Source organism: Euleptes europaea, chromosome 5, assembly GCF_029931775.1.
Source record: "Euleptes europaea isolate rEulEur1 chromosome 5, rEulEur1.hap1, whole genome shotgun sequence".
Taxonomy (NCBI): Eukaryota; Metazoa; Chordata; class Lepidosauria; order Squamata; family Sphaerodactylidae; genus Euleptes; species Euleptes europaea.
Window position 1 is genome coordinate 34039984 of NC_079316.1, and position 12934 is coordinate 34052917.

The following is a 12934-nucleotide window of genomic DNA, read 5'->3' on the forward strand; positions in this document are numbered from 1 at the left end:
TGTCTTCTTCTCTTCTCTTCCACATCCAGGGACCACCACGAAGCAGGCAGGCACAGTCAGGGAATTATAATCAGTTAGATAGATCCAATTCCAGCAGGCAGGTTCACCTCAGGATCCCAAGAGGAGCACTCACAGCAGCCAGCACCAGCTGGATAGAGGTCTATAAAATTGTGCATGGTGCAGGGAGAGTGGACAGGGAAAAGTTTTTCTCCCTCTCTCATAAAAACTAGGACATGGGGTCATCCGCTGAAGCTGGAGGCTGAGAGATTCAAAACTGATAAAAGGAAGTATTTCTTCACACAGTGCACAGTTAAATTATGGAACTCCCTGCCACAAGATGTGGTGATGGCTGCCAACTTGGAAGGCTTTAAGAGTGGAGTGAACATGTTCATGGAGGAGAGGAATATTCATGTCTACTAGTCAAAATGGATTCTAGTCATGCTTCCTAGAGGCATGAATATACACTGTGCAAGAACTGAAGGAGATCCTTCCAGATCCATTGCAGTCAATGTAGGATCGATTTTGAAGCTCGCTTAAACCATTCTTTTTTTAAAAAAAACAACTTTTAAAACCTTTAAAATGACTATTCACTGTCCTGATGCAAAAGGAGAAATTCCCACCCCACCGCACTCGCCTGCTCATTGTTTGCATGTGTGTGTTAAGTGCCGTCAAGTTGCTTCCGACTCATGGCGACCCTATGGCCATTTATTCATGGAAAGTTTTGCATTGGAGTTGTCACTCTCTAGATGCACATTTTCCCCATCTGAATTCTCAAAACTCTGCACGGCGGCTTATTGTTGAGTTTGGAGAATATGGATGGGGGGAAAAGTGCATCTAAAGAGTGGCAACTCTGATGCAAAACCTTCCATGAATGAAAGTCCTCCAAAATGTCCCATCTTTGACAGCCCTGCTCAGATCTTGCAAACGGAGGGCCGTGGCTTCTGTGGCCCCCGCAGGCGGCAGGATCGCTCGGGAGATTGGAGGGGGGAATGGAGGGGGGGAAGGGCAGGCGATCCACTGCAGATCCCTCGCCTGTCTTCCCGGGACTCCCAGGAAGGCGAGCAGGGGGTTGGCAAGCTCCTCTGCTCTGCCTGTCCAGGCAGAGCAGAGGGGTTTAAAGACCCCTCGCCTGTCTTCCCGGGACTCCCAGGAAGGCGAGCGGGGGGTTGGCAAGCTCCTCTGCTCTGCCTGTCCAGGCAAAGCAGAGGGGTTTAAAGACCCCTCGCCTGTCTTCCCGGGACTCCCAGGAAGGCGAGCGGGGGGTTGGCAAGCTCCTCTGCTCTGCCTGTCCAGGCAAAGCAGAGGGGTTTAAAGACCCCTCGCCTGTCTTCCCGGGACTCCCAGGAAGGCGAGCGGGGGGTTGGCAAGCTCCTCTGCTCTGCCTGTCCAGGCAAAGCAGAGGGGTTTAAAAACCCCTCGCCTGTCTTCCCGGGACTCCCAGGAAGGCGAGCGGGGGGTTGGCAAGCTCCTCTGCTCTGCCTGGACAGGCAAAGCAGAGGGGTTTAAAGACCCCTCGCCTGTCTCCCCGGGACTCCCAGGAAGGCGAGCGGGGGGTTGGCAAGCTCCTCTGCTCTGCCTGGACAGGCAAAGCAGAGGGGTTTAAAGACCCCTCGCCTGTCTTCCCGGGACTCCCAGGAAGGCGAGCGGGGGGTTGGCAAGCTCCTCTGCTCTGCCTGGACAGGCAAAGCAGAGGGGTTTAAAGACCCCTCGCCTGTCTTCCCGGGACTCCCAGGAAGGCGAGCGGGGGATTGGCAAGCTCCTCCCTTTAAACAGGGATTCCCGGGGCCCTTTAAACAGATCTGCGCCTCCCAGTTGGGAGGCGCAGATCTTTTTAAAGGGGTATGAGGAACAGATATGTGCCTCCCCGCTGGGAGGCACAGACCTGTTTAAAGCCCCCCCTGCCTTCATGGAAGCCCCATGAAGGCGCCAGGGTGGCGGCGGCAGGGCCGAATCCGCCGAATTTATTCACCGAACCCCCGAATTTGGCGAATTCGGCTCCCCGGTTTCCTGCCTTTTTTGAGTTCGGTTCGTCCGAACGGAAAAACAGCCGAATCAGGGGAAATTCGGCTGATTTTCAGTTCAGGCCGAACCGAATTGACAGCCCTAATAACCCGGCCGGGCAGATCAGAGGGAAAACTCCCTCCGAAAGGCCCACCAGCCAGGATCCCACTCTCAGTTATGCCTGGCAGCTGACAAATCAAACCTAATGAATCCCAATCTAATTGTAAATTACTTGCATAAAGCAACATGTATGTAATTCAGCAGATTTTTAACCACTAACAACTTTCATTTATAAAAAAAAATAAAAAAATGCCCAGCATCGTTGGAAAACTATCTGGAATTTACATGTGCAGCTCATTACATGAGTAACATGCAAACTGGACTCTGAAAAAGAGAATCCTCTCTATCTTAGTTCCTGATTATCACCTACGCCATGTGCCCTGATGACTTCCAGAAAAGCGTCACAAATGTCCTTTGGCGTCCCTTATCATTGGTAGGATTGATTATGTACATGCTATTTCATTCTATAATATGGATGTAATGGATCATGGGTATCTCTTAGAAACATTCCTTATTATGAACCAGGAAGGTTATTGTGGGTCAGATATCTCCAATTAATTGGTTAATTAAAGCATTTCTGTCCCAGCCTTCTCGTATCAAGGCATATATATATAGGAACTAGTGATAAAACAGCCCAGTTGACAATTAGTGAGAATCCACCAGTTTGTTTGATATGATGCAGTCCCAAATTGTAAAAATATTGATTCTATAGAATCACCATGTGCTCAGTCCTGGGGGCTACTCTCTGTGTGCCTTGACTGTGTCCAGCATCCATGCAATCAGATTGTATACAGACACACTGAAATGCATGTTCATGCATTCACAAAGACACATACATACATATCAGTGGAGTTGAACATTCTGATTTCTATATTTCTTTAATTAGGAACTCGCAGGATTTGTTGCTTGGAGATCAAGGGCAACACTATATGGGACATTGGGACACAGAGAACAAAATTCAAGCTGCAGCTTTGTGTGTGAACTTGAGATCTACTGCAGCAGTCCTGCTGGAATGGCAATGACCCCAGCAAATATAACCGAAGACTCTCTTTAGAACAGGATGCCTTCGCTGTGTGCTTGAATGTCATTGCAAAGTGTCAGGTCCCTGGATGAGTGCCCTAGATGTTTAACTCAGCCACTCTTCTGATGCTTCCTGTCAGCCTGCACACTGTCAAGCTTCCTAGGTTTCATTGGTGCAATGCAATTGAAAAAAGCCTCAGAGCGACACTCTGACATCCAGTTGTGTGGGACATTCCAATTAAAATACTACTTGAAGGTATTTTCTCCCTGGTTTTGATTTGATGCAAACTGCCCAGAAGTACTAATCCAGGTTTATTGCAAGAGGACTCTTTTTACCCGCAAGAAATCAATTTCAAATTATGGAGTGTATTTGCTTTTACATAAACAGATAGTTCAATCAACCATTTCCAACAGAGCACACCTGTATAAAAGACTTCAGTTATTTAAGCCTCGATAGGTATATTTTTCCTGATAACTTGTAGATTGTCTTTTGCATATGCAACTGGTCTCCCTCTAAACTGAGAATTCTATCACTTTTGATTCCATCATTGATTGAAACAAACAAACAAAAGCCCTGTGAACTAAAAATACTTGCACCCCTATCCTACTAAAGTTAGCCATGACTACTTGGATACCAACTCAGTGGAGTGTACTCACAGTAAAGTATACAAAGGATTTGCTACCTTAAAAAGGTAATGGTAAAGGTCCCCTGCGCAAGCACCGGGTTATTACTGACCCATGGGGTGATGTCACATCTCGATGTTTACTAGGCAGACTTTGTTCACGGGATGGTTTGTCAGTGCCTTCCCCAGTCATCCTCCCTTTACCCCCAGCAAGCTGGGTACTCATTTAACCAACCTTGGAAGGATGGAAGGCTGAGTCAACCTTGAGCCAGCTACCTGAAACCAACTTCCATTGGGATCGAACTCAGGCCGTGAGCAGAGCTTGGACTGCAGTACTGCAGCTTACCACTCTGCGCCACGGGGCTCTTTTGCTACCTTAGTCCCACTGAAACAAGTTAACTGTAACTGACTGATATGCCATTGTTCACATTTGGACTTAGTTCTGACTAACTTTGGCTTGATGGGAATCTTGATGTCAACATAGCAGTCAAGCAGAAAAAAGCTCTTTTTTGGGTGTAAACAGTGCCAACATTTAGCAGTTGTACATTCCGCAACTAGGATAGGGTAGGACTGTTCCAGTTCTTCAGGTTCACAGAATTACATTAGACTTGTCAAGATGTGAGTGATTTGCTCCTCTTGGAGACAGTGGTCTCAGTCCAGTTAGTCATGAGTCAGCTCACCATGAGTCATGACTAACTCCCACAGAAAGTAATGTGAACACATGAAGCTGCCTTATACTGAGTCAGACCATTGGTCTGCAAAAGGTAGTTGTAGCTCGTTTGCTCCATTAGTATAATTATTATTAGTATAATTATTAAAATGATTGGTATAATTATTATAGCTGGTTTGCAGTCAAAAGCCACAATGCAGAAGAACAGTTTCAAGAGGTTCACCATGCAGCCTAAAAAATGACAAAACTGCAAGGAACTGGAAAATCTTCATTTTTCATAGACAATAATGAAATTTTAGTATGTTTGATTACGGCTTCAGAAGTTATTTTTGCAAAAAAATAATAATCCAAAAATGATGATGATGCTGAACCTTGGTCTGAATGTAGTACTATAACCATCATATATATTAGGGCTGTCAAGCCCAGTCAGGCTGGGCATGCCTTGCTTCCCATTCCCATTGCCTGCCACTGCTCTGAGCAGTGACAGGGGGGAAATATATTTTTTTAAATGCCAGCTGTGGCATCACATCACTATGGGTAAAAATTTAAGGGGCATTGGGTAGCTCTAGGAATCAACAGAAACTCTATATAGTTTCCAGGAATTCCTAGAGCTACCTATGTGACACTGCAGTTGGCATCATGGCCCCCATATCCTCACCCACAGCTCTCCTACCAATTGTGCCTGTCAGCCCTAACACATATTGTCTCTAAGTAGCAGGAAATAGGTCTCTGTACTTGAGTTGGCCTGCTGAGTTAAAGAATGTGCAAATTTAGCCTTCTTTCTCCTTGTTGTCCTCTTCCCCTTGCCAGGTGGCAGCAACTTGACTATGGCTGCAACCCGAAGAATACTTCAGAATCATAAGAATAAGTAAGACCCATTGAATAAAATGGAACTTACACATGAGTAGAACTCCTTAGGATTGCTCCCTGTGAGTGCTAGATTAACCCCACAGGCTTCCATCACTGAATGGATTATGAATGGACACAAAGGTGGGGTGAATCCCACCTTTCTGCCCCCAATCAGCTCACCACTGCTCCTCTCCAAGCAATGAGTGGCGTAGACCCCACATGTGAGGCCTGGAATCTTACATTTACCAGTTGGAGGACTGGGAGTGGCCATCTTGTCACTTTGTGGTTCATGACTGGATCTTCCACACCCTATCAATTATAGTTAGAGAGTAGAGTTATGCCCTTAATCTTTTGGTTTCAATTGCTAAATTACAAAACTTTTAAGGTGGACCCAGCCCTGAAAGGGAATGGCATGTGACCCACATTTACCAAGCATTTGGGAAAAGCTAGTCTTAAATGGCAATTTAAAGATGTAACTCCCCACTTGCCATTTGCAGAAAAGTCCCTTGAGGACATGAATCTTCTTTCTTTTTCTTTTATAAATTGTTTATAAAATTAATGCATGCTCTCAGCAGGCCATTAAGAAATAGAATGCTTCATTTGTATTATGTCTTGCAAATGTCATCAGTATTATAATATAAGAAGTGTTGCCCTTCTATGTGTTCAGAGTGTTGTATAGTTTTCCTTACTCAAGTGTCTAGAAGGAAGCGTTCATTGTTATGTGCACGTCTTCACATATATAGCTAAAAAAAACCCGCCCCAGTTCTTTTAGGCTTATTTTTTATTCATTATCAAAGACGTCAGCACAGTGGGAGTTCTGCTACCTGAAAATAGACTTGGTTTACAAGACCTTTTTTATTATCAGGTTTGAGGGTTTTTTTCCCTGTCTGTACTTTATTTGATAGAGTAATAACATTTTGAGAGACAATTTCTATTGTACCCACCTGCCATGTTTCAGTTTTTACTTGTGTGCCTCACTTTAATCCTCCATTCATGCTGCTGCCACTGCTTTGGGAAATGATGATGATCAAATTCAGCATATAATAGTGGAGGGGGGAGAACTAGCAGCAAATTAATTGCAAGTTCTCGGGTGTGTGTAAGAGGTAAATTAACAAGTTGCAGCAACAATACAATCAATATTTTTTTTGCATTTAAATTTGTTTCTGTTTCCTGGGTAAATTAGTATTCTGATTAGTAGAAAATTCCAAGGAAGAAATTATTTTCATTTCCAGAAGAAAAAGGTTCCACTAACTTTTAATGAGTAGGCAACTAGTGAATATTTTTTTTCTTGATACATGCCATCTAAATGATAGCACTTTGAAAGAAGAGCTGAAGGATCTCGGAAAGAAATATAATATTTTCACTAAGTCTTCCCATAAAAATAAGCACTGTTTATAGCCCAAATACAGCAGAGAACAAGAAATGAACAGTCATGTCGTCTTCAAAAGCAAGTGTTAAGCACTTGTATGCATTTGTCAAATTGTTCAAAAAGAAATTGATGCCAATCCATATGTATGGTTTAGTGAGGTCTAATACATATGAAGGCTGAATCCTGAAACTCAGAGGCTAAGGGTTGGATCCAAACAGCTCTTTGGCTGGGCAAAAAAAGGACAGGACTCCCATCTTGGCCACCCAAAAGAACTATAATGGGGATTGTGGGACCTGCATGTACAAAATCCATGTGGAATGGGGGCTATCATGAGCAGCAGGATTGGGTGAGAGAGTGTGGGAAAGGTTGGCTGGATCACACCCTTGCACTGCCATCCTAAGCAGAGTTAGGATTCAGTGGATTTAGGAGGTGTAATTCTGCTTAAGATTGGGTTTCAAGTTGGATTTCAAGTCCTACTTGATAATCGGCCCAGATAATAAACCTTTAGACATTTAATCTTCAGTATGTTCATGGGTAAGGACACAGAACGTTTCCCATGTGCTGAAGCTATGTAGGTTCCCCACTAATGAAATCTCAACTGGCTCACCCAGACGTTCTATGAGAAATGTATATTTTCACCTGCATTAATTATCCCAAAGCCAATGATATTTAGACAAAGTCCTAATTTCACCAGATGATACTCCCTGTTGACAATGGAAGTTCAGGTCATAATAAAGCTATTAGGGTTTCAGTCTTATGGTCTCTTAAATGAGCTTAATCAACAATAAACTCCACTTTACCAGCTTGTTATGTGATCTGTTGCTATTATGTCTTGTCTCCTTTTTCACTCAATAATTGTACAGCAAGTTTGAACGGTTTTTAGATTTACTTTAAACCTGAGATCTATGGATATGTACGTTGGACTAAATATTTAACAGTGCAATGTCATAAGGAAGAATTCTGACCTCTAGCTATTTTTATCTACATTCCAGCTTATTCAAAGGATGCTATTGTAGCACACTCCTTGCAGCGTTTTAAACGCATTTAACACAATTTAATTAGCTTTCAGACAGGCTAATCTTCCCCCCTCTTCTCTCTTTGAACACACTCTAGAAGGGAGTAGAAGGAGCTGACTCTGGTCTTTTTCTTTGTATTTCAGGAATAGTGGCAGTCCTTTTTTGTGGAGTCACACAGGCCCATTATACTTACAACAATCTGTCAGCAGACTCCAAAATGAGAACTAAACAGGTAGAGTACCAAGTCTTTCTCCTCCCACACTCCTCCACCCCCACATGCTTGCTTACTTTGTACCTTCTGCTGAAGTAATGAGAGTATAACAATACTGACAGTATAGCTGGAAGGGATTTCATTAATGCAAAGAGTAAGCCTGTGTCTTCATTAAGAGAGACGTATACTGGTGCTGACTTTGCCAGGAAAACATTGATAGTTCTTCAGCTAAGCAAAAGTTTTGAAGGGACATCATTTTCCTTGAAGGCCAGAATCATCCAACATCAATCTGGATAATGGAAAAACACAGAGCCAGTAATATTTTGTGGTACTTTTTTTATTTACTGGGGTTGTAATCCAAATATATACTTAAGCTTGTTCAAAGGCTTGTTCATATCCAGTGACAATTTTGAATTTTTCCACATTGAACAGCTCACACAAACACAAACACACACACACACACACACACACACACACACACACACACTGACATATCACAAACTATTTGAAAATCTCCCCAGTTTCAAAAGTGGTTGGCTGTCTAACAATAGGATGATCTCTTCTTTGAAAAAAATAGCCTAACAGTGCTATCCTAAGAACACTTTCATGGGAGTAAACCCTGTTGAATAAAACTGAGTAAGATTCTGAGCAGACCTTTTTAGGATTGCTCTCTAAATTCCCCTCGAACATACAGAACTAGCAGTGCAATCCTAAGTAGTTACACTCTCCTAATGTGCACGGTGTATTCTAAGACTTCACTGGGGTTGGAAGGGTGCAGCTGTGCTCAGGATTGCACTGCTATCTTAGCTCTTTGAATTCTGACCTAATAGTTAATCTGCTTTTCTGCCAGGTAAGTATTTCTATGACAAACAAATGCAATTGTTTTTCCCAGACTTCAGCTCTTCTGTCTCATGACAGAACACCAGATTCTCAGCTCCTTTGGCAAGGGATTATTACTGAACTTTCTTCTCTTTGGCATCTGCCATTCTTACTTTGTCCTAGAAGTAGCATCAAAACGTTCCTCCTATCACATTTTCAATCTTTTTAAAAAACATGATCCAATTAGTTTTAATTTATTCATTAGTTCCTCCTCAGATTAGCTTAATCATTTCTACCAGCCTTATCAGACAAAACCATTATTATTTTTTCATTTACTTAAAATTCAAATGTTCCTATCTATAACCCTATGTACATGAGAGTAATGCAGGTATGCAAGGTTTCCAGTTTCTCAGTACCACCTTTCCCACAGCTACATTTTAATTAATGTTAATAATCATGGCACTCTAGTGCTTACAAGTATCCATAGCTGGGAGCAGATATCTAGAACCAAAACCACATGCCATGTCTCTTTTGTTATATTGCACTTTCTTAAGCATCCTGGCCTGGATAGCCCAGGCTAGCTTGAGCTTGCCAGATCTCAGAAACTAAGCAGGTTAGTACTTGGATGGGAGACCACCAAGGAAGTCCAGAGTTACTTCCAAGAGGGATGCAATGGCAAAACCACACATGTTCATCTCTTGCCTTAAAAACTCTATGGGATCTCCATAAGTCAGCAGCAACATGATGGCATTTTCCACCACCAAGTCTTAAGTGCTTAAACATCGTCTCTCCTGACACAGTTTTTTAAAAAATTCCAGATTGTTGCCAAAATGTTTGAGTGTAGTATGTAATCGATATTATTCTTCATACTAGCTGTACCTGGCAGTTGTGAGTTCTCCTCTTTTCCCTCTATGCCCCCCCCCATGACACCAAGGGCTTATTTACATATGTGTTAATCTATTTTCAGATGTTATTGTGTCAGTTAAAAAACCTTTTGTGGGAATTCTTCATTTATTGAAAATGTCTAGATACCTGCCTTTCTCCCAGGTATCACAGGACCCATGGCGCATTGCAACAATGTAAAAACAATGCAAAACAATTTAATGAAATAAACTTTAAAACAACACATTAAAAACAAGACTAGAAACAATTTATATCCCCAACCAACATAACTCATTCCCTATTCCAAATCATTCCCATTGAGTAGCTCCTTTTCCTCCATTTCACGCTAACGATCTGCCGTGGAATTTTTCACACCTTGTGTAATGGGAACATACCCCGTGAATGGCTTGCGAACCATAATTAGCTTCAGCATTTATTAGCTGGATCAATCATGATTCCACTTAAGGCCAAACTATACATGCTGGAAGTTCTTGATGTATCAGCCACAGGAAAAACTGATACGGATTGGTGCTGTGGCACTGTGGCAGGAAAGTTAACTGATCCTCACTACATCATTTTCCCAATTGAAAATAACCTTTTCATGTTTCCTTAAGCCCCAACATTGCCTTGAGCATGCCTAGACTAGAGCTAAAATCATATTCCATGCTCTTCATCACCCTCTTGGTCAATTTCAATTTCCTTACAAAGTGCAGTTCAGACATAATACAAAGCCATGGTTTGTTTGAACTAGGATTCATTTGTAAAACCTGGATTTAGCTGACAAGTAATCACTCAAATCCTGAATTGCCTCAACAAATGCAGATTTCATCAACTGCGTTCTGACTAGGCATCTCTGTAGCTAGGCAGTGTGTAAGGGCAGTGCCAAGGAACAAGTCAGGATGTCCACATTCATACAGTATGTAAAGCTAAGACTAGCCATAGTCAGAATCCCTAACTGGCCTTTATCCAACCACAGCTAGTAAAACTTAAGCACCCTTAATAGTGCAGTCCTAAGCAGAGTTACACCCTTCTAAGCCTGTTGACTTCAATGGACTTAGAAGGATGTAACTCTGCTAAGGATGTAACTCTGCAAGAAAATTTAAGATGGGGTGACAATTTCCAATGATTTCCCTTCCTGCCCCAAGCTTCTCCCCACCCCACAAAAAAAAAAACCTTGTTCCTAGGTTCAGCAGACCCTCAGGATCAGCATACAGAAGTCTGGAACTGAAGGGGAAATCAGAAAAAAACAACTCTGCTCTCTCTTAAGAATACTGAAGTGTCCATACTTTTTTTTAACTACATGCCAGTATAATGTATCAAAATGCTACATTCAATATTTATGCATTCTATTCTTTTCAGAGCCATTAAGTGATCTTTGACTCATGAAAATTTATACCCCGGTCCCCGGGAAATGTTGGCTTCCTAGGTGCTATGGGACTTGAATTTTGTTCTGCTGCTACTGACTAACACAGCTACTCACCTGAAATTGAATCCAGTTGTGTCTATAATTGAGAACACTTGGAAAAAATAGATTATCAATTAGAATTTTTGCATCTCACCAAATTGTTTGCCACTTAACCCATCACTTCAACATATACCTGAGAAAGCAAAGGCATGATTCAGCCTCATGTGGGCCCAACGGAAATTAAATACCAACAATTGACTGGATGCAGATATGAGAGGCAAACATGGACATCCCGATTCTGTAGCCTACAATGTTTGCATTCCAAAGTGGAAAGGGGGAAATATAGCTCTTCAGCTCTAGCATGTGCTAGAATATATTATGCTTCAAATGAGTTGCAAAAGAGCTAATTAATGAATCCGATTAACTAAATGAAACTGACATTTGCAAAATAATCATGACTCATGATGCATTTCTGATGTGACACTCAGTGTTGCTTGTCTGATATATGGCACACTAGTTATAAGAATGTGCCATATGCTGAAAAGGATGACACAGAGCAATCATTTTTACTTCTAACAGACTTACTGGATACGTGATAATTTCTAAAGTGCATACATTTACTTGATATCTATATGCTCTGCTGTGTGATAATGGCAGGCCATGCTTTTAGAAGCAATGGAGCTAACAATTTCTGAAGGGAGAAAACCTTACATAGCTGGCATCTCAAACTAAGCCCTGGATATGGGCACCAACATTTTGCATTATGTCTGAGTTCAGTAAAAATGGGTTATACTTATGCCAACATTTTGCTGATGTAACATTTCTCTGGTGCCAGGGACAAGACATGGGTGAGGGCACTTAGGACCCCAATTAAGCCATGCTCCTCCCCCATCATGCCCTTGGCACTGCCCATATCTGGCACTATGTTGGTTCAGCCATGCCAGGCTTATACTGGTAGTAGGGTATCGACAGAGTGCTGTACCAGCAAATTTCCAGATATGCTGGCATAGTTCCGCATTGTGCCAGCACAGGATTTAGGCTGGATTCCTAAGAACATGTTCTTGGAGTAAGCTCCAATGAATAAACTGGGATGTACTTAATAGACTGGTTTAGGATTGCTCCTTTTGTTGCTATCATAAACAGTTTTAAGGCCAGTTGTAGAATTGTGCTATAAAGGTGTTTTTTGTTTTATTTAATTCTGAGATGATTTTTTTTTTTAAGTCCATTATATACTGGTAGACCTAGCCATTCAAAATGGAATGAAAAAGTATTTCAGGGTGGAATACCGGTAGAACTGTTGTTTGCTGAACGCACATAATTAATCCGGGGAGGGGGGGTGACAATGCTAAAACGAATTCATAAAATGTAGTCTATTGTTATTTTACTTGATATCACAGTTGCAAGAAAATTGTTGATGCTATATCAATTGCCAAACACCTAAAAAGGGAGCAAAAATTACTAAAACTGTCAGTTCTGTTCCCAGTGAATCAGCAACTCACTGATGCCACAGGGAGCCAAAGCTGCTGCACAATTCTTGATTCACTATAAACATTTCCTTACCAGTTGGAGTTCTGCAACAGTACAATTTAGTCTGGCAAGCTTTTACAGGCTAGTTTCCTTGAACAAGATGTAATTGTTTGAGTCATATATACTACCTGGTGAATAGGGTTGCCAACCTCCAGGTACTAGCTGGAGATCTCTATTACAGCTGATCTTCAGCCGATAGAGATCAGTTCACTTGAAGAAAATGGCCACTTTGGCAATTGGAGTCTATGGCATTGAAGTCCCTCCCCTCTCCAAATCCCGTCCTCCTCAGGCTCTGCCCCCCAAATCTCCAGGTATTTCCCAGCCTGGACCTGGTAACCCTACTGGTGAATATCAACAGTAAGAATGATTATGAAACTCCACTTGTTTGAATTTCAACCTAGATTTTGATGTTTCAAGTTGCCCTCGATAGCCCCAGGCCAGTCAGATCTCAGAAGCTAAGCAGAGTCAGCCCTGGTTAGAAT

The 12934-nt window shown here is 42.2% G+C and overlaps 1 protein-coding gene across 1 annotated transcript in view; it reads left to right on the plus strand.

Annotated features, from left to right (window-relative positions):
- The window catches only part of SLC9A9 (solute carrier family 9 member A9), a 349626-nt gene that overhangs the window by 158131 nt on the left and 178561 nt on the right, over positions 1-12934 (plus strand). The window contains exon 9 of the mRNA XM_056849656.1: positions 7752-7840. Coding sequence (XP_056705634.1) covers positions 7752-7840 — 89 coding nt within the window. The remainder of the gene's footprint in view (positions 1-7751; positions 7841-12934) is intronic.